At 53.4% G+C, this 24,513-nt stretch overlaps 1 protein-coding gene across 6 annotated transcripts; it reads right to left on the bottom strand.

Annotated features, from left to right (window-relative positions):
* Window positions 1-1,131: 1,131 nt before the first annotated feature.
* Window positions 1,132-24,513, bottom strand: SEPTIN3 (septin 3). 6 transcript variants are annotated; one of them, XM_059081051.2, is made up of 11 exons: window positions 23,154-24,513; window positions 15,791-15,982; window positions 13,495-13,623; window positions 12,718-12,799; window positions 10,947-11,084; window positions 9,525-9,642; window positions 8,555-8,650; window positions 6,305-6,404; window positions 5,037-5,088; window positions 4,666-4,759; window positions 1,132-2,449 (listed from the first exon to the last, which is right to left on the bottom strand). In XM_059081051.2, the coding sequence occupies exons 1-11, from the start codon at window positions 24,511-24,513 to the stop codon at window positions 2,384-2,386; spliced, it is 2,427 nt and encodes an 808-aa protein (XP_058937034.1). In that variant the 3' UTR covers window positions 1,132-2,383. The 6 variants fall into 6 exon arrangements, with proteins under 6 accessions (XP_058937034.1, XP_058937039.1, XP_058937038.1 ...); XM_059081056.2 differs by lacking the exon at window positions 23,154-24,513 and adding an exon at window positions 20,638-20,835 and having other exon boundaries at window positions 6,305-6,401; XM_059081055.2 differs by lacking the exon at window positions 23,154-24,513 and adding an exon at window positions 20,638-20,832.

The raw sequence follows: 24,513 nt of genomic DNA, 5'->3' as shown, positions 1-24,513 counted from the left end.
TCTCACTGTTGTGGCCTCTCCCGTTGCGGAGCACAGGCTCCGGACGCGCAGGCTCAGCGGCCATGGCTCACGGGCTTAGTTGCTCCGCGGCATGTGGGATCTTCCCGGACCAGGGCACGAACCCGTGTCTCCTGCATCGGCAGGCGGATTCTCAACCACTGCGCCACCAGGGAAGCCCTAGATATACTTTTAAAGCATGACTACAATAGGAATGTCATGAAGCAGTGGAACGAGCACTGAGGTCTAGGCCCTGTTCTGCCTTGGTAACTAAGTGTACAACCTTGGGCAAGACGATTAGGCTTTCTAGACTTGTTTCCATGTCTGTTTGAAGGAAGAACCAGAAGAACTCTTAGGTTTCTTTCAGCTGTGATAGTTTATGATTCCCACACTGCTGTCACTCAGATCTTCTCACTTCCCTCCACCTTGGTGTGGCCTTGCCGTTCTAGTTCCTCATTTTACTTGAATGACTCCAAGGGTCTGCTGACCTCTCTTCCTCTAGTCTTGACTCCCCACCATTCATCTATACCTTGTGCTCACCCTACGGAATGTTGAGGACGCAGACACAGTTGCACGATGGTCACATTCAAATTCAGAGAGATAATATACAGGTAGAGTTGTGTTATTTGCTGGCTATAGAAGACAGTGTGAACCTCACAGAGAGGAAGGATTGGTTTACGTTTGAAAAAGACAATACAAGCTAGTGCTTTAAGTTTAGCTCTTAAAAGTCTTCACTGCAAAAAAGGCAGGTCTCTAGGCAAGACAGGTCCACTCCTTTCCTAGATCTGGTTTTATGCCTTCTGGAAAAAGGAGGGTGAAAGCTAGGAAATTAATTGAATGAAAATAGACATTGTTTCCATTAGAGGAGACAGGCTATGCAAGCATAGCATCCCTCAAGGTAAAGTGTGATAGCTCCATCACTCATTTTGGATACAAAACTCCAGGGAATAATGACGGGGGTCCAACTTCATGCCAACTGAAGATGAACTGACGTCACAAGAACTTTTCCATCTCTAATTTCTGTGTCTACTTCTTACCAAGATGGTCCCTGTCTCACCCTCCACACACATGGGTGAGATGATGTAATAGCTAATTTGGCCAAGGATTGAGGAGCAAAAATAAAACACAGTTCAGTTCTTGTTCAAACAGCAATGTTTAGTTGTACAACACATAAAGTCTAGCAACATTTACACAACCAGTTTGAGTGTCTGTTTGCTTACTTTCAATTGGGAAAATTAACCATAATGTCACCAAAAGGTTGGCTGGGACTGGTAACATTTAAGAAATGGGTCGTTCTTGCATCCCCTAGGCTTGGGCCTCTTGCTCCATCAGGACTTGGTTGTAGATGAATGGCCCACAAGTCACCAGCCTTTGAGCAGGTTGTGTCCAGGTGGAAATGGTGGGGCAGTGGGCAAGGGGTATTCCATAAAGACATAGTGTGTGGGGCGGTGGCAGCCGACATTCGCAAACATTCATGCATCTGATGCGGGGCTGTGCCCTCCACTGGGGATTTTCCACTCGCCTACAGTGACCAACTGTGGCCAGGCTGATTCATTACTCACGTTAACGGAGTGGGGGAGGGGGTGGGGTGGAGTGGTCCGGGTGGGTGGGAAGAGATTCCCTCTTATTGCTAAGTGGACAGAAGGGTGCTTTTTTCCTCCTAGAGTTCACATCCTGTGACTTTCTGGAGTTTTGTGTGTGCATTTAGTTCTTATTTAAAGTTTGAGGATAAGGAAGTCAACTCCAGGAATGTCTCAGGAAAACCACGCTCCCTAAGTGGCTGCATTATGGGGCAGGGAGGGTGTGTGACTGCCCTCCGGGCCAGCCACAAGCAGCGATGTTTTAAAAAGTGATCCTAGCCCTTGCTCCCCCAGATCTGTAGTGACCCATCCTTATAAATAAGCTTTGAGCAATGAAGGAGACACCTTCGTCCCACCTTGGGGCTCACACAGCTGACGTCAACAAATCTGACAAGCAGAAAAGTTGCTTTCTTGACCCTTTTAGCAAGTCAAGAGTAGCTCATGTGGATGAATGGATGGGGCGCAGTGCCACTGCCCTTGGAGACGGTTACAAGCCGCCGGTATGGGTTTGCGAGGGCAGGAGCTCTTGGTGAGCTCTTTCACCCTACAGATGGGCTAGGACCAGCTGACACAGACGACGGAGGAGGGCAGTGCTGGCGAGAACTCCATTCCACTGGGACGAGAGGGGTGGTTTGGATGAATGGAGGAAGCAACTGTCCTAAAGAGGCAGCTGGCCCCTCCCACCGGCTGCGGGCTGGGCGGGGCCGTGGTGCTGCCTGGACACGCACAGCACTGAAAAGGGCGTGGCCCTGCAGCAACAACAGCTGAGAGGAATACGGAGGGAGGGGCGGCGCTCGAAATGGCTTTCATTCTGCAGTGGGGCAGGGGGTGGCTAGCCCAGGTGGAAGGACAGCGCCCAGGAGGCCTTCTCCCTGCAGGGGGGTTGAGAACGGTTGAGGGTGTGGAGACCAGCAGCTGGCAGCAAACATATAAAACAGCTTCTCCAGGGAGGCTGAGATCATGATTTAGGGGCGCCAAGCATCAGTCTCCTACTCGGCCTCTCCAATGCCCCCCCCGTCACCCCTAGACCTTCCCCGCTAGGCTGAGGTGTCTAGTCCCACGTCTCCATATAAGCCAGGGATCCCTCTCCTGTTGAAATGTAGCAACCTCTGGGCTCTGACCCTGCCGCTATCCTATCCTGCCTCGAATAAGTCTGGGGGTGAGGGAAGATGTGGGTAGGATTGGTAAGGAGCTTCCAGGAAAGATTGTGACCATGAGTTTCGGGCCACTGGCAACATGAGCACCTGCCTCTTTCTCCTGGTCCACTGAAGCTTGGTCTTAAGTCTATGTGTTTTCCTAGCACCTGAGTGATAAGGGACTGTTACACTCCGATCCGCAGGGGACCAGGCAAACACCTAGGGTTAGACCGGGAGATGGCGCAGGAAGTTGTAAGAGGTTACTGTAAACTGTATCACTTGTTTTCCCTTGCCTAAGGCTAAACTGTTTCCCCAGCCCCAAATTTCAGCCACCTTACAGACTAAAGGAGAAAGAGTAACTTGTTTGTAAAACAACAGGGGAAATACACGCATTAATAAATACAGGGCTGAAGGGAAAGGCAAGAAAAGGCTACATGTATGATTGTGGATATCACTGGGAATGTCTACAGGGGTCAGGAAGAGGAAGTGGGGAAAAGCTGAGAAAGACAGACAAAAATGCAATTAGCTTCAACATGAGAGAGAGAGTGAGACAGAGAGAGAATAGAAGAGAAGTAAAGGGTGGGGGGGGGTCAAGTATACACAAGAAGAAGAGAGAAACAGAAGCCAGTTTTAAGGAGGAAGAATCCTGATGGAGAGAAGGGAGGTGTGGTTTAAAATTGCCAAGCTACCAAGAAAGACAAATACTGTATATTGTTCTTGATACTTCTTTAGACTCAGTTCTTCTAGAACTTAATGCCTAAAACAGGTTGTCTCACTTGACCAACACATGTGCTTCTTTAACCAGTGGGCACCGCATAACTCGCTGTGTCTCCTCCTTTGCTGGGCTGCCCACAAGCTCGGGGCCATTTTCAGTGCTCGACTGCAGAAACTTTCTTTCCCATGCCTCTCTATAAATCCAATTTCTCTTGAAATCTCAGTTTGCACTGTCCCGTGATTTAAGCGATGATTTTATTTTAAGTGGCCTAAAGTCGTCTTTGGGAGTAGACTGGGCATAAATCCTAAATATAGAAATGAAGCTAAAGTGGAGTAGGGTAAAAAGAAGTGAAAGGTCAGAGGGATTAGAATGAAGGAAGGAGGGAAAGGGGGGAAAAGAGAGAAGGTGGAAGCCGAGGGGAGCGGGGCAAGGGGAGTGCGGAAAGCAGCAGTCTTTGGTGGTGACAGGTAGTAGCTTTTGGACAGTGAACGCGACGCAGACCGAAGGGTGGAGCTCTCTCCTCCACTTCTAGGTACTACTTCTTTCTGCAGGAGCCCAGCCCTGGCCTATTTCTCTGCTCTCCCCTGACCTTTCTTTTCCCCAATAGTCCTAGCCTTACCCCAGACCACCCCGGACTTACAGGGAGGGTTAAGTCATCAAGTTCCCATCCCCTCCCAGGTCTAGCTCCACAGACTGTCCTTGGAGAATCCTTGGAGAATCTCTGCAGTCCCTGTTTGCAGGTGGGTTTCAGAGGTAAGAAAGCATTACCTGTGGCTCACCTGCTCCCATCATTTTTAAATGAAACCTCCCCCAGACCACTTGAGTGAGGCACACGGCTTTGTTCTGGGACACAAGGAAAGGAGACAGATAATGGACAGCCATGGAGGAACCAAACTTACAAGGGACTTTCCAGGGAGGGCAGTAAAAATACCTCACCCCTGCACAGGCGCACACACATACACACACACACACTCTCACACACACACTCTATCTCTCTCTCTCTCTCTCTCTCTCTCACACACACACACACACACACACACACACACACACACACACACACACTGTAGACAAGATGCTCCACAATTACCAGATAGGCCTGTGGGACAGGAGAGAAAGGAAGAAGGTGGTTGGTGGTGGTTTGGGGATGTGTGTGCGTGGAGAAGCGGGTATGTGTGATGATACAGAGAAAGGGTCGTCATGGGTTACTGTCGTGGCTTTCCTCTGTGTCCACGCTCACCGGGGGGAGGCCTCCATTGTCATTGAGCCGCTTGGCCCTGTAGGTCTCATAGTGGATGTTGTGTGTCACTTCCTTGAGGTCCTGGAGGTGGGTCCTGAAGGACACAGGGTGAGAAGAGAGAGGGGTGTGATTAGGGGCGGGAGGAGGAAGAGGGGCCCCATGTCTGAGGTCCACACATCGCGTCCATGGCCTGGACCCACTCCAGAGAGCCAATGATACCTCTTGAGCCCCTTTTCCTTCGAGAGGGGAGCTGGGACTGGAGCAGAAAGCTCTGTCAGAGAGACCTGGGGACTGAGGAAGTGGATCTGAACAGACGGCCTCCAGACCCCAAATAATTAAACCTGCCATCTGACGGGAGGGGTGCATCTTACCTGATGACAAAGTCTCGAAGCAGGGCAAACTCACAGTGGTTGAGGTTTTCCACTGTGAACAAAAAAAAAAAAACAAAACAACAGGTGGTCATTTCACTAATGCAGCAACACCAGCAGGTGAATTTCTGTTCAGGTCATGGAGGCATTTAGGAGGGAGCCACAGGTCAGGCTACGGTCACCCTTTCAGAGGTGTGCTCGTCATGGCACTTCAGTGCATTGGATTTTACTCATTGAACAAGGATTCATTAAGTAGCTACAGAGGCACAATACTACTCTAGACTCTGTGGAATAAGTGCTATTATATTTCCCATTTTATAGAAAAGGAAACTAATACACAGGGAGTCTAAGAAACCTGCCAAAGGCCTAAGACACAATTCCTATCTTTAAGTAGCTTATAATCTGATTGGAAGACAGGAACACACATAGAAAATAACTGCGCCATCTTAAAAAGGTCATGATGGCTTGATAAATTCAATTCAACATAGACTGAGCGCCTACTATTTGCAAATCACTTGCCAAAGACTGTGGAAGCAGAAGGGGATTAAGTCACAAACCCTCTTGTCTCACACTCTAATGGGTAGGACGGATATTCTCATAATTCAAGGCAGATGATGAGAAAATGCTATTTTTAAAAAAAATCCCAACAAAGGGTCATAGAAAAATGAGAGACAACGCGATATAATGGGATGAACTTGGTTTTGGAATCAAAATATCTGGGTCTAAAATCCAGGTTTCACCACTAACAAGTCATGTGATCTTGGACAGGACACTTCACCTGTCTGAGACTCAGGTGTCTCAGAACAGCCACGCCTGCCCTGCTCCCCTCCGAGGGGCATCATAATGAACGTGATCCACGTTCAGCGGTTCTCTGAGAACTTTCGGAATCACTGTGACCTTCTCAAGGTCACATTGCTCCTAATAAAATGAAAATGGCAACATCTGAACAACCCTTCAGGGGTTTTTCAGATCATGCCCCCTTTCGTGTGAAAACCTTCCTCTGGTTTTTTCCCATCCTTATCAATCTCTCCATGTTCTGAACTCCTTTGACCCTCGGGCTAGTGCCTCCCCGGCAGGCGCTAAACCCATCTTTTATTGCTCCCTGCCTGTGAGCCTCACCTTCCCAATTAGACTGTAAGCCTCTTACGGCAGGGTCTGGCTGACGTTCATTTTACATCTTACATCCTAGGACTGTACCTTGCCCTATAGATGCTTAATAAATAAGCAAAATGTACCAGCGGCCAGTTCTTCAAGAAGATGCATTGAATTACCTTCGATGATTCCCCAGGGAGTTTTCCTGCCGAGGACCCGCTTGCCATTCACCTGGTACTCCTTGTCACTTCCCACCACGGCGAAAGGCATGCTCTCCTGCTGACAAACCAGACACACGTGCATGTCATCCTCCTACCATCTGGGCCCCCAAAGGCAGGATGGAGTACGGTCCTGGGCCTCTAGCCTGAAACTGCACATTTCTGAAGCTCATTCAGTGATCCCACTGATGGCAAGGGCAAGGCTCTTGCCTCTTAAAAAGAGCACTGGACGGGGAGTCCAAAGGCCTGGGTCCAACCCCGACTGCTCCCCTGCCTAGCTGGTTAACCTCAGGAAGTCAGCTTTCCTACCACTGGCGGATGCTTCAGGCTCTTCAGCACTTTATCAGGTTTGGCTGGATTTGCAACAACTCTGTGAGATACCCAGGAAAGACAGACCTCTTAAACGACACCTACACAACTGACTGCCAAAGTAACTGAAGCTCTACACTGTCTCCCCCACTGGCAGAGGCCCACACCCGCTGACCTTCTAGAGCTCAAAGGCTGCTTTCTGATGTGCGTAGGCCCCTCTGCTCCACCGGGTGTCTGTTCCCAAATCTTTTTGCCTGGTGTGTACTTGTTGTTGCAATTGGATAAATTAACTATTATATAAGCTGAGGACATATCGGTGTGGAGAGCTGTTTCTCTGAAAATTAAGTTGAATGTTTCAGAAAGACTTGATAAAGGTGAGTTGCTTTTGCATTCAGAGCGGACTTACCTTCAAAGAAGAGGGCTTGTCCCTCTATGAAAAGAATGTTTAATGAATGTATTAAAACATTTAAGATTTATATTAAAACATTTATTTAAAAACATTTAAGATTAATATGCTTCATTTTTATTTTTTTTTATTTTTTTTTTTTTATTATTTTTTTTTTGTGTGGTATGCGGGCCTCTCACTGTTGTGGCCTCTCCCGTTGCGGGGCACAGGCTCCGGATGCGCAGGCCCAGCGGCCATGGCTCACGGGCCCAGCCGCTCCGCGGCATGTGGGATCTTCCCGGACCGGGGCACGAACCCGTATCCCCTGCATTGGCAGGCGGATTCTCAACCACTGCGCCACCAGGGAAGCCCAATATGCTTCATTTTTAAAATGATGTCTTCACTTCAATTGATTTTTTCAATTAACTGACCAACTACCTGTCTCAACTACATCAGGTAAGGGCAGGTTACCACACCTGATGAAGAAGGAGACTCAAGACCAAAGCAAATGAGTGATTTGTCCCAGGTTACAGTGGTTAATGGAAAAGCTCAGACTAGAACTCAGGATTCTGATGTAGAATCACGGAATAGTAGAAGTTTAGAATTGAAAGGGATCTTAGAAATCACATAGGTCAGTGGTTTCCAAGCCAGGTTTCATGAAGCCTTAAGATTCCCAGGAGAGGGACTTCCCTGGTGGCACAGTGGTTAAGAATCCGACTGCCAATGCAGGGGACACGGGTTTGAGCCCTGGTCCGGGAGGATCCCACATGCCGCGGACCAACTAAGCCCGTGCGCCACTAGAGCCCGCGCACCGCAACCACTGAAGCCCGCACGCCTAGAGCCCGTGCTCCGCAACAAGAGAAGCCACCGCAGTGAGAAGCCCACGCACGGCAACGCAGAGTAGCCTCCGCTCGCCACAACCAGAGAAAGCCCGTGCACAGCAACGAAGACTCAACGCAACCAGAAAAAAAAAAAGATTCCCAGGAAATACCCCAGGGGCTGCTCAGAAGGTAGGGCTATGCCTGTGTCACTTAGCCGAAGCAGCTCTGTTTTTGTGTTTTACATACTGGAGTCTGCCTGACATTTAATTATTTTAAGGGTTCTTCTAGGGAAAGAAAAAAAAAAAGAGCCTGTAAGTCTCTGAATTTAATAGAAGGGGAAACTGAGGCAGAGCTCTGATAGAGTACAGATACTTTGGACCCAAGCCTGAAGCTTTTCCTGCCTGTGCCCTTCCATCACCCCATACCCTGGTTTTACTTGGCCCTGTGGGGGAACGAGAGGCTTTTGTGGGGTCTGGGGATGGACGGGAGCACTGGCTTTCTGGGTGCAGGGTTCACAGTCCTGGCCAGCGCCCCAAGTCCTCATCCTCTCCCGTGACACTTCCGGTCTGGGTCAGGCAAGGTGTGGCAGGGAGTACGGAAAGGGAAAAGCACGTTGAGAAACAGAAGTGGTACACGATACACATCGCAGGGGCACGCAGGCGGCCATCCGTGTGATAAAGAGCCCCAGGCACCTACCCGGATTTTGTCATTCTCTGTCTTGTCCTCCAAATCCTCATCAAACTCCTTCTGGGGGTAGAATTCAATGCCATTTGCTTCAAGCTCCTTTCGAACCTAGAGTGGGGGAGGAGAAGCATGGTTATGGGAGAGAGGGCTGTGTGCGCGTGGGCGTGCACGTGCAAGTGTGTGCATGCTGAAGTCAGAGGGGTGAATGCGGTCTTTGATAATCCAGCTATCTCTGAACTCTGAGGCCCTGGGCAGCAGGAGGACCCTGAACATATGGGAGCCCCAATCCTACAGCTACCATAGCCCACCCCAGGCTGCGATGAGAAAGAGTCTGGGGGTAGAGCTTGTTTACCTTAGGGTAAGATTAGGATTCAGACAAGCAGTACAGCTGGGAACAGATTCCAGATGGGCAGCGCTCAGGCCATACTTGCTATAGTCCTGTTTGCAGGGAAGAGAGGTGCATTGCCCCCACCCCCAGCCTCTCTGTTTATCCTCTTTCAAAGCTCGGCTTAAGTCTCCTCCTCCAGGAAGCCACCCAGTATCTTTTCAGGAATCTACTTGACTGTACGTTTCTTAAAGGCAGCAACTGTCTTTATACTTCTTCTGCATCTCCCCAACCCCGTCGCCTGTGTGTCCGACTCGGGATAGAGCTTATGGAAAATAACAATAAGGACGAGCAGGCGGGTGATTAATTAGTCCTTCAAGCAGCCTCAGAGTGAGCAGCGGTTTCTCACGTCCATGGTGATTTTTGTGTTCAGAGGTCTTTGCAGGTGAGTTTGGAGGGCAGGAAGAAGGCTGGAGCTGCACTGACTTCACTGTCGGTCCCCAGATACCACCAGCCCAGCCTCTTTAATGGTTGAGTAGGGGCTGGGTGGGAAGCGGGGTAGAGGGTGGATAGAATAATGAAGGGTAGGAGAGGGCTTGGACCCGAAGAGGGGAAGGCTGGGATGGGGACGGGAAAAGGAGGAGGGGGCCTTCTCACCCTTTGCTTGAATTCAGACTTCTCCTCCAGGGTCATGGTGTCAGCCTTAGCAATGACAGGAACGATGTTCACAACTTTGCTGAGGTGTTTCATGAACTCCAGGTCGAGAGGTCGCAAGCTGGGGCCCAGAGAAGGTGGGGCGTCAGAGCCACCGTGCCCTCCCCCACGCAGCCACTGCCACCGTTCCAAGGGCCCCCCTGCGACAGGAGGACTGGGCTGGGAACTGGCTGAGGCCAAGAGGCTGCTCCCTTTCCTGTCTGACACGCGTGCACCATCTCAGTGTGCAGAAGAGACCCCGACTCTCCACCCACACATGGTCCACCACCTCTCTTTCTCTTCCTCGGTTCCCATGCAAATCCTGCCTTCCTTAAGCCCCACTCAAACCACGCCTTCATGACATCTTTTCTGACCTGAGATTTCTTTCTCCTGGGAACAGCTGTGGACTGCTGTCCCCACCCAAACATCCTTGTGTGTCACCGTTACACGTGTGTGTCTATTCTGCCTACAAGACAGCACTTTTTGACAGGCCTCCCCCCAGCCCCCAGTTAGCCCTGCAGGGGTCCATCTGGGGGCCTGACCCCTGCCCCATCTGCGGGGCCAGCTTCCTCTGGACTCTGGGGCCCCAATCTGGCTCCAGTTTGCAGTCTAGGGGACTCATGCAGTCAGGCTATCCGCTGGCTTTCTCTGACCTTGCGTCCAGGTTCTAAGGAGGGATAACGCAAACTTTTCCTTGAGTTCCTGAGCTCCTCCGTTGAAAACCTGCTGAATATCTGATTCCTCCAAAACTGGGGGCCCGCCTTGCTTGTGCCATCTTCTCAAGAATTGAACTAAGCTGGGCTTAGTGATAAATTACGAGGCACCCGCCCTCTGCTCGCCTACTTGGATCGCTCCGTTGTCTCCTGGTACTCCCTATCATGTAGCCCCGCCCAATACTCAACAACCAGAGTTCCCAGCATGCCCTGCTTATATGCCGGTCTTGGTCTCTAGACACCTGGCCCCTCATGCTGGGCTGGCCGCCCTCCAAATGCCTACAGCTGGGTCCCACCCCACCCCCAAAACACCAGCCCCAACCCAGTAGCCCAGCCCCTCCCGATCTCACCCTTCTAACTGCCCCCGACCCCAGGCTTGTGCAAGGCAGGTATCTCTCGAACAAATGAGGAGCATTTTGCGCACAGAAGCCAACTCCTGTCTGCCGGCACAGTCGTGCTACGGTGCTAGGACACCAATGGGCCGCGTAGGGGCTGATGTTGGTCAGTTTCACTATCCTGGCAAGAAACTCCAGGGAATCACCGGACGGTGGCTACACTGGGGCCCACGTGGCCCTCCCCAGCTGAGTCCAGGTAACGGTTACCCACTACAGGTTGGGCACAGATGACGCAAACTGAAGCCAGGCCCAGCAATGGGGGTGGGACTGGTACATACGAGTGTCCTGTCGGGGAGATGAAGTAGAGGCAGCAGTGGACACGAGTGTCAGGGATGCGTTTCTTCCTGGCTATGTTCACCTCCTCCTTCAGGAATTTCTCATATTGTTCATTGATGTATTTCTCGATGGGCTCCCAGCTGGGGGGTGGGAAGAAAGCAGATGGATGTCCCAGAAGGACAGGACCTGGGAGCTCACCTTAGACGTGGTCAGGCAGCAGTCCCCTCACATCCGTCTCATCTCCTACCTCCCCTGGTGGGTCTAGGTTACCTGCTGACTCTTGTCCCTCGGCCTCCCATGGATGGCTTTCTCTGTTAGCAAGGGCACAGCTCCGCTGGGGACCCAGCTCTCTGACTGGGCTAAGGGAACCTGCAGAACCCCATCCCACTCCCGGCAGCGGCACACACTTTCCCCCACATCCATTGCTTATTAGCTGGGCAGCTCTGCGGACATCTCTGCCCCTCTCTGAAGCTGTTTTCTCATAAGTAAAAAGAGAGCAACAACAGGTGCCTGGAGAGATTCGTATAAGAATCAGAAAGAACAGGTATAGTACTTAACAGAGCAATGGCACATAGAAAGTACTCAGTCATGGCCACAACTCATTCATAACAATGAGTAATAACCCTTCTCTGTCCAGGAGTGTGTGTATATAGCCAGAAGAGGAGGCAACCAGCCACTTCTCTAAGATCAATACAGCCAGTTCCTAGGTGTGCTGCTGAGTGGGCCTGTCTGTCTGGGGCAGACCCCAGCTCCCTCACAGAGGCACAACCGTCACCACCCCTGTCCGGGAGCAAACTTCTGCCTGGAACCTTCTGGAAAGTGGGGAATGTCACGTGCCATCTGGTTCTACAAGGATTAAGCCATTATAGTCACTGCAGTCGCTGACCTACAATATACCCTGAAAGGAATTCAGGACAAAGAACAGGATAAGGCTCTCTGCACTTTGGGAAAACAGCCCCTTAGATAGTTCTATTTCAGAAAAAAAAAAAAATTTATGGACCCAAATCCTTGCACCTTCCCCTACTTGGAAAAGCACTAAAATCTTAACTGAGATACCTGATCCTCGTGACGAGCCTTTTGCTGAGATGTTAGCTTGACTCTCCGTATCCCCCAGCCAGGAGTCACACACACATATTGCCTCTCGCCCACCTCTTCAGAGCAGGTCCTCGGAACCATCCGAGAGTCTGCCTCCCAGGCTACAGTCCTCAGAGAGACAGTGAATGAAACCCAACTCACAGCTCTTACGTTGTGCTTTTTTTGCACAGTCGACCCTTCCGTCTATGTCTGGGCAGTGTACTTCACCCCTTCTTGGCTGTACACCGACTGCAGCTTTGCTCTGCGGATTCCCAGAGGCAAAGATTCTCCACGGAAACTCCCCTTCCTCCTGTTTTCCACGCATCCTCTCTTTGTCCAGGGCTCCAACATCTGGCTCTCAGGCCAAGCTCCTTGCCACAGCCTTCAGGTCAGCCTGGATGTGCACCCCAGTTCCCCTTGCTCTGCGTCTCCTGCCTATCATGACAGATCCACTCCCATCTCCAGGCAATCCCTCGGCTGACATTCCCTCCGTGCTGTCCCCCTCCATCCCCATAACTGGGCCCCATGTGGGCCTCTTCCCTTGCCTCCTGACAAAGCCCCTCCCCTCTTTCAGCACGCCTTCCCGCTTAACCCCTCAGCATGGAGGGCGCAGACGGGCCTCAGTGTGAATGAACCTGCACCACATTCAGTATCTGCCTTGCAGAGTCTTCAGGGTGGAAATCTCACAGGCAGACATACCAGTTTTCATTGTTGATCTGGTCTCCAAAGCCTGGCGTGTCGATGACAGTCAGCTTCATTTTGACACCGCCTTCCTCTATCACTGCGGAGTGAACAGAAAAGGCACCAGGATGCCGCAGAGCAGCTGAGCCCGCGCGCCACAACTACTGAGCCCGCGCGCCACAACTACTGAGCCCGCGCGCCACAACTATTGAAGCCCACGTGCCTAGAGCCCGTGCTCCGCAACAAGAGAGGCCACGGCAGTGAGAAGCCCGCGCACCGCCACGAAGAGTAGCCCCCGCTCGCCGCAACTAGAGAAAGCCCGCGTGCAGCAACGAAGACCCAGCGTGGCCAAAAATAAATAAATAAATTTCTTTTAAAAAGGCACCAGGGAGGTCACTCCTCCAGCTGATACCAGGTGCCCCTACCAGCCGGGGGGGACCTGGGCTCCTCCCTTCTGCAGGACTGATTATTGGAAAAGTCGAGTTCAGGGTCTTCAACACCTTTGTCCATGCTGTTCCCTGCGCCTGAAATGCCCTCCTTACCCCCTTCTGCCTGTTTAAATCCACCCAGCCTTTGTCATCCAGCTCAAATCCTACTTCATTCCTTCCTAATTCCCTCACCCCCTTTCCTGGACTTACAGTCCAAGGAGTTGGCTCCCTCGTGTTTAGGGCTTAATTCTATTCCGTCTTGAGGGTGCCTTTCATCTGTCTCATTCGCCAAGAAGCCCCACCCTTTCCCTTTTCTGGCAGAGGCTCCTCCGAACAATGCCCAACGGGGTCCCTGCCTGGTCCTCACCGTGCCCGATAGCTTTGATCTCCACCGTCTTGGGAATCTTCTCTTCCCGGTTCCAGCTGGAGGCCTTGCGGCTCACTTGGGATTTGAAGAGGGTGTTGACTAGCGTTGACTTGCCCAGTCCACTCTGACCTGCAGCAAGACAGGAGGAGGATGAGAAAGGAGGGAGACCCCATGCCCACCCGCCGAGCCTAGTATCTCTCCCCTGAGCTTACAGAATGCTAGAGCTGTGATCCAGGCCCTTGACTGACGGCTCACTGGGGAGCCAAGGGGCCGAGTAGGGAGAGCAGGTGGGTGGGAACGGTTTCCTACTTACTGGAGAAGGACCTGGGGAAATGTTAGTTGGATTCCACATTCTCTCCTTCTGGAGCCCCAGGACCACTGGGAAAGGAACAACCTCTGCATTTGTCTCGTGTAGTGGTTTTCGGTTTTGTTTTGTTTTTGCTTGACCTGAGTTTTTAATATTTAATCATACTAAAAGTAAAGACAGAATTACTTTGCATACTGACACTACCGTTCTGCAGAAGATTTCATTCCAAGGGAGAGTCCCACACTAAAAAATATTTGAAAACCACTGGTCGAAGCAGTGCTTCTCAAACATGCACAAGAATCACGCCGGCAAGGCTGGCAACTAATTAGTGGCGCTGGCATCACCTGGGTGCTTGTAGGAAATGAGGTATCCCAGGCCCCACCCCAGCCCTATGAATCAGAATCTGCATTTCAACAGGACGTCAGGAATCAAATGGGCAATAAAATCCGAGGTGTGCTGGTCTAGAGCATTCCTGTCATATATTAGGAAATGGGCCCGGCAGGGGGCTGGAGCCTAAGGTTCTAGACTCAACTATGCTTCTTCCCTGAAGCCTTGGACTAGCCATGTTTGCTCCTCTGGGCCTTAGTTTCTCTTTGCTATAGGACGGTGGGGAGGGGGGGAACTGGATGAGACCAGGGATGGCAAATAAGGTCCATTTCTCAATCCAACTGATCAACTGGCGGTAGCCACCTGCCTAATCCGTTTAAAAGGCTACCTCTGGGCTCGGTACTGACTGCGTGCAGTGACTGAATGCCACAGGCACGCACCGCCGGGGAGAGCAGAGGCCCACCTTTGCTAGAACTGGCGGTAGAGCGGTGAACAAGACATCATCCTCACCCTCAAGGAGCCACTTGGTGTGAGGGAGGCAAAACGTAAGCGGACAATGCCAAAGGAAATCTAACGCGGTCTCTCTGGGATCAAGGAGGACTTCTACGAAGAAGCAATAACTAAGCTAAAACCTAAGAATGACTTCAAATGACCCATGAGAAGCTGGGAGGGCGGGTTCCAGAGAGAGCGAACAGCATACACAAAGGCTAAGAGGTAGGAAAGAGCATGGCAAGTCCAGGAGAACTGTTCCTTGTAAGTGAGGAGTCGAATGGTACATGGGAAGTAGTGAGAGAAGAGTGGAGAGGTCGTACCAGGCCAGGCTAGGAATGTAAGCCCTTAAACTTATGAAAGATTTTAAGTAGGATGTGTGACTTGAGTTTTGCAGGTTGGAAAAATTACTCGGTCACTGGTGGACAATGGATTGAAGGAGACAGAGAACCAGGAGAAAAAGAAGTTCGCCCCAGAAAGTAAATCAACTTACGTCACCAAGCACACTGTTTAGTTTAGCTGATGTTTTTTACAGCAAGACTTTCCAGATGATTTACACTCTGGCCTAGCTCCTTAGGTTTGAGCAGCACTGAGTCAGGTGGCCCTGGTAATCCAGGGGAGAGATGCACTCGGCCTAGGGTGGTAGCAGTGGAGATGGAGAGAGGTGGACAGACTCGAGAGATATTTACCAGGTAAAATTGACCGTATATGATGATTGACTGGATTGGGAGATAAAGGAGGAGGAAAGATGAATGATGCCCAGATCCCAGTTTCAGCGACAGAGAGAATATCTCACTGAGATCAGGCAAAGGCCCCTCTCTGCTCTTACATTCTGTGACCTAGTGACCCTACTTAGTGACCAGCTTCCTGGAAATTCTCTCTAAGCTTGAAAGCCCACACACACGAAGGCAACTTGAGCACAGCTGCCAGGCTGCCTGTGTACAGCCAGGTGGTGATGGGGCCACAGGGACCACCCACCCGCAGCTCCCGCCCTTGGACCAGCCAGCCTGTGGGGAGAAAGGGGCCAGGCCTTTGTAATCAGCACAGTGAGATCTTTCCTCCGAGAAAGAGCTCATTCTAGAGAAGCCAGGGCTGAGGCCGTCCTAGAGAAAGAATCGGGATCCTGGGTGCTGCCCGCCACCAGGGCCTCCAGGGAACCCACGGCCTCCATACCAACGACCATGATGTTGAAGTCGAAACCAGTCTTCATGGTCTTCTTGCGCATCTGCTCGATGATGGTGTCAATGCCAATGTAGCCCAGCAGGTTGGGGTTGATGCTGACGGGCTTCATGGGTACTGCCGGCTTGGGCCTGGGCTCAGGCACCAGCTCTGACATGGCTGCGTCCGTCCTGGTCTCCGGGAGCCCTGAAAAGCCAAGGTGGGAGGGGTGGGCTAGAGGAAAGCAGAGGTCATGTGGAAGGCACAGTATTATTCTCTAGATACAGAATCATACGGAGTTGGCCCTGGAAGGGACCTTACATGTCATCCAGTACAGGTCTCTCATCTCACAGATGAGGAGACTGAGGCCTTCGGGGTAAGGGCTTGTCTAAGAACACAGAGCAAGTCAGATGCAAAATCTGGACCAGTATCCAGACCCTCCAGTTGCTGGGGCGCTTTCATATGTACCTCGCTGCTCCAAAGAACCACATCTGTGTCTCTAACCCAGGGGTTTCTCCACCTTGGTACTATTGACATTTTAGGCCAGATAATTAATGTCCTGTGCATTGTACGATGTTTAGTGACATCCTTGGCCTCTACTAGATGCAGGTAGCAGCCCCCCCCCCCCAGTTTAATGACCAAAAATATTTCCAGACAGTGACAAATGTCTCCTGGGGACAACAGTGCCCCAGCTGAGAACCACTGATCTAAGAGATGTCTGGGGTTATTCTGACCTGAGTCCTGCCTCCCCCAGAAAAAGGGCGAAGACCTTTTAGGATACTGGACCTAACATCTGTTGACTGCCTGTCACTGATCCAGTTGCTTGTCTTCTAGAAGCACATGGGGAGACTTCCCTGGTGGTCCAGTGGCTAAGACTCTGTGCTCCCATTGCAGGGGGCCCAGGTTCGATCCCTGGTCAAGAAACTAGATCCCACATGCCACAAGTAAGTGTTCACGTGCCGCAACTAAAAATCCCACACGCCACAACTAAGTGTTCACGTGCCGCAACTAAAGATCCCACACGCCACAACTAAGTGTTCACATGCTGCAACTAAAGATCCCACACGCCACAACTAAGTGTTCACGTGCCGCAACTAAAGATCCCACACACCGCAACTAAGACCCGGCAGCCAAGTAAATAAATAAATAAATTTTTTTTTTTTTTTTTAAAAGAGGAAGCACATAGGGCTACCCCATCTCTGTAGAGAGAGCATCACTCCTGTCTCCCAGCCTCCGTGTCCCCTCTGTTCCACAAGCACTGCTGCAAAGTAAGGAGGTCTGTGCCCTGAGGTGCCCCAGACACCCTCCAAGCCTTAGTTTTGAGTCTGAGGGGGAATAAGTCTCCCCTTTTGACTGTTGGGGAGAGGATGAGACCCAAGTGGGGCGCATCACTGACCGAAGATGACATGACACATGTTCTTGGGACGGTGGGTAGCAAAAGAAAGGGGAGGCTGAAATCACAGCCCTTCCCCAGTGGAGAAAGGCAAACATCCCCCTGCGTCTGGGAGATCCTGGGTATATTCACATACAAGAGAAATCTGTGTGTTTCCTCATCGGGCCACTGTCCACCAGGGTGGGTTTCAGGATACAGCAGCTCCGTTTCCCTCCCCGTAAAACGGGGGTGTGTGGTCATGTGGAAAGAGCCTGGCTCTGCTGCTTGCCAGCTTTGTGGACCTGGGCAAACCCCCCACCTCCCATGCGCCTGCTTCCTCCTCTGTACTCTGTAAACTGGTTAGGATCGTGCCTAAGGCTGTAGGGAGCTCCGCACACGAGGTATATGCCTAGGAGCGCCCGCACAGAGCCTCGCTGTTCCAGACCCTCTTGCTCCTGTCCCTTTCAAGTTCACAGCCTGTCAGGAGGGGAAATGAAGCGGTGCGTGTGAAAGCGCTTGTTAAAGGGAGGTGCCCCAGATACTAATTACACAGCACCGTTACTGGACTCCACGCTCTCCAAAGGCCCTCTTCCAGCTCTGCCATTCTAGAATCCTATGGTTCATGGTTACCACCCTGCAGAGTCTCAGGCTCACAGAGAGACCTGATGGAGCAGCAGATGGGAAAGAGGGTGAGGGGACAGGAGTACCTCCCTCCCCCACCCCCAAACCCAGCCAGGAGTCTGTTCTTGTACCCCTACCACCTGGTCCTTCCACTGGTCCTGGCAGGACTCCCTCTCTCTCTCAACTGGAAACCATTCTTTCCTTGTCACTCCCAGACACAGCCAAATCTGACAAAGTCTCAGGACCTCCCCAGGGCCTGGCGTGGCTCCCTCCTGCTTCCCAGGAAGCTGTTGCCAGCCAGGAGGCCCCAGAAGGCAGCAAGATTGGCTCAGCCCTGCAGCAGCTGACTCTCAGCAGCCTGGCCCCCACCTCCACTCTGCACATGGCTCCCGGACCCAACTCAGCACGCCTGCACTGGGGGCCGATGCCCCATTTTCCCTGCCCAGCTGCTCACACGGCTGGCCCCATTCACCTTCCTCATGCCTCTCCAGCCAGCCCATTTGGTCTCCACAACCTGTGTTGTGAGATAGATCCATCGGTGTGTATGTGTGTGTCGGGCAGGCGGGGGTCTTACCTCATTCTACAGACCTGGAAAGTGAGCCTAGTATTTATTTATGGGGGCTTTTATAAGTATTCGTATAAAGTGTGTGTCCTCACCATGGCCTGCTCAGCCCTGGTCTGTCAACTGCAGCATCTTCAAAGATCATTCCCCAAAAAGACAGACCACGGTTGCAAGAAGGAGCCGGCCTACCAGATTCCCAGGCAACTTCTAGGGGCGACAGCAGGCCTGCTGCAGGTCCAGAACGGGAGCAGATCTCACCTTCATTCTCCCATCAAGCACCTATGAGCATCCATAGAGCTCCTGCTGGCAAGCTGCCCCTCCCAACCACATGGCAATTACAACCACCCATCAGCCACAATTACTGCAAACCTGTGGTGGGTCACTGTGTCACAGCCTTTGCTGGAAGACCCTTTGCCCACTACAGCCCTTGGCTAACTCGTACTCTCTTTTTCACCATTCAGCCCAAGGGCTACCCCTCAGGAAAGCCTCTGCTTTCCCATCTCACGGGGATGCCTCTCTTCTGTGCTGCCTCGGCTCCCTGACTTTCTAGTCATCACATTCATTCATTCACTCTCCCATCCATCCCATCCAGGCCTCTCCACATGCTGTCAAATGGGGGTCTACTCCAGCCACACTTTAGATTAAATGCCAAGGACACTTCTGGACCCCAGACAAGGTCCTTGCCCCCAAGGGCCCACTGTTTGGTGAGGGTGCCTGACAAGTACATAAAGCCCTCCAGGGCACAGGACAAATGCAGCTCTGGAGCCGAACTCTGTAGCTCCATCCTCTGCCCTTACAGCTCCCCTGGTCCCGCCATGCCAACTCCAGATGGCCCACACTGGACTCCCAGCTGGATGACCCCTGTGAGCCTCAGTGTTCTCCCCAGGAAAAAGAGGTACAGTACCTACCTTGCTGGGTTGCTATGAAGCTTATACAAAAGCATGGACATAAATTACCTAGCACTGAACATATGCCAGTTCCCACCCTTCTTCAGGGAAGGAGCCACGTCTTATTGATTTCTGTGCCCCAATGAACCTAGTATAGCAAGACACTCAGCAATGAATGAATGAATGAATGAATGAATGAATGCAAGGCAGACGTTGCTTCAGAGCTATCACTTTTCTCCTCCCTCAGATGCTGCTCCCTTGGCAGAGCAGCTGACCTCCACCCAGCAAATGGCTCTCGTGTGGGCCACAGTCACGGAGGTAGACCCTGTTAAGAGACTTTCTCCTTCCCCTGCAACAGGGCTTGGAGGGGGGCTCCCCAAGGGTGGGCAAGAGCTCAGGATGGGGTCACAGCAGGATGTAGCTCAAATATGCCATCCTGCCCAAGTGGTTCTTGGGGCTCCTCCTAAGCTCCCAGCTCTCTCAGGGCTCCTGGAGAGGAGGGGATATGTCTACAGCACCCCCTGCCGGGGGCCACCTGCCCGTCAGTGCTCCAGGAAGAGACACTGTCCACCCGACTCAGCTCTAGCTTAGTCCCCACAGAAACGGCACCTCCCGCCATCCCCGTGCCAAGCAAAGACCCCGGTGCTTTCTTTTACAGGCAAATAAATGGCTTTGTCTTTGTCTGGCCCAGGGACCCCACCCCTCTGTTGGGAAGGTGGCAGCAGGGGGAGGGGACCTTTCCAGAATAGCACCTTCCTCCCTGGCTTAGTGGGGATCCAGGGGGTGGGGAGGCTCTTCCATGGGGAGCTGCAGATCTTCCCCAGCCCCCAGCCCCTAGCCTCCTTCAAAACACCGCCCCCATCCGCAGAGGCAATTCCAGTCCACCCCAGCTCCAGCCCCCGGCTCTCAGAAAAGGAATCACAAAAGATATCTTAGTACTTTCCCATTCACAGAAGCAAAGGGCCCTGGGATACCCCTGCCTCCATCCCAGTCCTCTGGAGGCCAACGAGTTCCCTTGGAGACCAGCTGGTGCCTGTCTCAGTGTGCGCCTGTGTGTGGGGGAAGGGGTCTACGTGTCAGCGCACAGGTCTCTCGTCTGGCTGTAGGTGGTCCTGATACCTGTGCGTGGTGTGCATGTGTGTGCACTTCTTGGGGTGCTCCAGTGTGGAGCTTTCGGTGCGCATCTGGGTGCCTCCTCGCTTCTTCGGGGCCCTCTGTATCTCTCCGCGTTTCCATATGTGCATTTCTCCGGGCTTGTACATCTTGGGGTGTGTGCCACCGTGTGTGCGTGTGTCCGTGCGTATGTCACCGCGCATGGGTTCCACAGCGCATCAACCCTCCCCCGGTAGCATCTCCAGCCGGGCTTTGGGGGCCGCAGCCTCCTCCCGGCGCGCGCCGGTGGCCCCGCCGGCCTTCCTACCTTTGGACATGAATCCTCCTTTGTCTCCGTTCCTCCGGGAAGATGCTCAGGGCGCGGGGCTGCAAGGCTGAGCTGGACGCGGGCTCCTCCTGGGCCGAGCAGACCCTGCAGCCGGGCCTCGCCCCTCTGCGTTCTCCGCCCACCCGCCCGGTCCGCGGCCCGGCAGCGCCGTCCCCGCGCCCCGCGCTGCCGCGCCAGCCCGGGACTTCGACTCGGCTGGCTCGGCGCAGCGCTGCCCCTGCCCGCTTGCACCGATGCCGCCGCCGCCGCCGCCGCCGCCGCCGCCGCCGCTGCCACCCGCACCACGTGACCCGCCCGCCCCGCCGAGGGCCCCTCCCCCTCCCCCCTCCCTCGGCGTCCTCGCCCGCACCGGCTCCCCTTCCGCCCGCACACGGGAGCGGGCACCCAGGGCCGGCTGCGGGCCGCCGGGGAGGCGCGCGGGGGCGCTGTGCCTGCAGGCTCGAGGTGCCGGGCGGGGCATGGTTCCCGCATCCCAGTCCCGGTCCCTCCGCCTCGATCCTGCTCCCGGCCTGTTACCCTCTAGGCCGGGGCGGGGCGGGGAGCGCAGGGGACCTGTGGGAGCTGCGGGAGGCGGTGCGCGCGCAAGAGTCACGCGGCGGTTCTGCCCAGACGCGGGTGCCTGTAGAAGAACCCTGCCTGATTCGGGAGCCCGGGTTCCAGGCCTCACTGTGGGATGATGAGCCCTGTGACCTTGAGCTAGTCAGGAACTTTCCTGAGCCTCAATTTACCCGTCAGAAAAATCATCCTTGCATTCAATCAACTTGAATGGACTGCATATTGCCAGGCCTTGAGGGGACAGGAACAAGGATCATCATTTCTGTCCTCAAAGAGTTATGGGCTGGTGGGTCAAGACAGGAAGCTGAACTGTCCTAATGCAGGGGGTGGGGTATGCACAGGGTACTGTGGGTGCAGGGAGGTGGGCACCCACCGGGTACTGTGGGTGCAGGGGTGAGGGCCCTTGGTGAGGGCCAAGATGGAAAGGCAAATAAAGGTGCGAGGGAAGAAGGGAAAGCAGTCTATGGAGAGACCCAGAGGTGAGAGCTGCATGGTGCTGGAGACAACAGAGCTCCTGGGTGCACCAAAGCAGGGAAAAGTCCAGACAGGGACATAGAGCTAAGAGGCTGGAGAAGCCCAAAGCCTTGGAAGCCAGGCTAAGGAGCTGGACTTATCAAAGAAGATAACAGTGGGTCACCAACAGCTGTTAAGCAGAAAGTGCTGCCATGAAATGTATGAGTCCCTGTGGCAGCCGTGTGGAGGGGCAGGGGGTGGCCTCACAGGGACAGAGGGATGGAGAGGAGGGGACACACAGCCAAAGACCGAGGAGGATGACCAACAGAGTTGGAATTAGACCGGATGGGGCGAAGGAGAGAGAAAGATGAGGAAGAGGAGGATACCCAGGTTTCTGGTAGGGTGCCTGCAGCTGAGGGAGTGAGATCAGGGAGGGCAGAAGTCAGGAAGAAAGGGGCTGCCGGCAGACACGCCCGGGAGTCGTCTGGGTAGAGGGTTCCGGCAGGCCAGTGACTGTCTACATCTGCATTTTGAGAGAGAGGGCTGGGCTGAAGATGGAGGGAGAGCTGAGGTCCCGTAGGGAGGAGGGAAGACCAGGGCCTGGGTGGGTTCCCCCAGGCTGAGTGTGCAGAGGGCCATGAGAAGGGGGCTGACGACCCCCAACGCCAATTAAGCCACGGAACTGGATGCTTTCCAAGCATCTGCCGGACCCAGACTCTCTGAGCCTTTGAAATGTTGGCAATGCGACTGCCCAAAGTAGAATTCCGAGATCTGGGTTCCCATTAGCTTAGCGCCATCAACCAGCTGTGTGACTTTAGGTGTGTCACAGCCTCTCTAAGGCCCAATGAACTTCTAGCCCTTGTGTTGACCTGTTTATACTTCTGTGTAGGACTTCCAACCTACAAGTCCCTAATTCACCTTTCAGGACTAAAGGGCTGGGGGTAGGGGACCGAGAAAAAATTCCAGGCGAGGCACCTTTTAAGCAACAGCCATCCTCCTGAAAGGCCGACTGGAGATGATTTAGAAGGTCTCGGGTGAGTTCACTGTTCCCATCTAGAGGGGCATGGCAGTGTCGACTGTTAGACAAATCACCACTTACTGAAGTGCTGGTCTGTATCTTCGTGTAGGTGGTTTGCTTTTCAAGCTGGACTCCCCTACAGATCACCTGATTATTTCAGCTCTTCAGGGAACAAAGGAACAATCCTGGAAGATGCTAAAGGACTGACTCAGCATAATTGCTCTCCCACAAATTACCCCTGTAAAAACCCTCCTTCTGATGATGGCTTCCCTCAGCCTGACCTCTGACTTGGCAGGTTAGGACCCAGCTCAGGGTGCATCCTCTGTGCTCTACTCAACCCCATTCCCTTTTCTCCCAGCTCATTCACCTCTGACTGTCAAGTCCCCCAGATCTATCCAAGCATAACCCAGCTCCAGGCTCATACACCCCAGCAGTCCAGCGCATCCCCAGCCCAGCTCTTTGCATTTACCTTTGGTTTGTCTGGCCAGGTCCAGCATGGTGAGCTCTGTGACCCAGTCTGTGGCAGCATCTGCCCGAGCACGATCCAGGGCTGCATCTGTGCTTCTGCTTGGCATTGCTGGGTAGGTGACAGTGTCTGATCTAGTCAGCTTAATGACACTGTCCAGTGTGACCTCCCCAGTGACTGGGTCTGGCGTGACTGGCACAGCCGAATGCATGGCTGTGCCCAGCCCGCTTGTATCCAAAACAAGAGAATCCGTAGTGATGTCCGGCTTGGCTATATTCGCGCTAGTCGACGCCATGGCTGTGTCCAGCTTGACTGGATCTGCTGCTGCCACTTCCCTGGCTGTACCCTCTGTGGTTGTATCTGGCTTGGCTGTGCCTGCTGTAGCTATGGCTTTGCCCACCTTTTCTGGGTCTGGGGTCACCACCTCCATGACCGCGCGTGGCTCGGTTGTGCCTGCTTTAGCCAAGCCCACGGCAGAGCCCAGTTTGCTATCCAGGTGAGGGAACTCAGTGCTTGTGTCCAGTCTAGAGGTGTTTGGTGTAGCCAAGTTGACAGCCAAGCCAGGCCTATTGGTGGCCATTGTGGATAAATGTCTGGATGTGCCTGGCCTCGTCGTATCCAGAACCGCCAAACCCATGGCGGTTGCGGGCCCCGTGGCAGGGATGGCCCTTTGGAGATGCAGCCGGGGTCTCTGAATACCCCTGGACCGGGGCTTGCCTCTTCCTGGAGAAGCTCTGGTAGGCACATGGGCAGTCGCTGGGACAGGGCGCCTCTGACCCACCAAGCCTGGCCCTGCAGGACCCGGTGGACTCTGGGTTAACCGGGACTGGAAAGGCAGGGTCAGGCATGAACTCACCAGGGGCTTCTCCACTACAGGCATCCTGTTGGGCTTGGCCAGACCTGGGCGACCTGAGCCCTCGGAGTGGACCCTGTCCCCTGGCGCCAGGGTCACAGATGGTGAGTCAGGAGAAGGCAGCCTCCCTCCTCTGTGGGTGGCAGCCTCCCTGCCCGGGGTAGACACCTGTTCCCAGTGAGAAGGTAAGGGGCCCAAGGGCCATGCCTGGCTGTGCTGGCGGACTGTTAAGGAGATGGAGCTGAGCTTCCTGGGTGCCAGGCTCTTGCCAGTGTCCTGTGGGGGCACACTCCATGCCCTAGCTCCAAGGCCTGCTCGGCCGGAAGCCTGTGGAATGTGGCTCTGGGGGAAAGCATCCAGATGGATGGTCTTCTTGAGAACAGGGATGAGAGGCGACACCCCTCCAGGGAGCTTTGAGGGGCGGGCAGGGCGCCCTAGTAGGTGGCTGCGGGAGAAGGAGCTTCCAGCGCCTGGGGCTCCGTGAGGCTGCATCTCAAAGTCGTGGTCCAT

Source organism: Kogia breviceps, chromosome 12 (assembly GCF_026419965.1).
Source record: "Kogia breviceps isolate mKogBre1 chromosome 12, mKogBre1 haplotype 1, whole genome shotgun sequence".
Classification (NCBI taxonomy): Eukaryota; Metazoa; Chordata; class Mammalia; order Artiodactyla; family Physeteridae; genus Kogia; species Kogia breviceps.
Note: the sequence above shows the minus strand (reverse complement) of the source record. Positions and strands in the feature narration are given on the sequence as shown.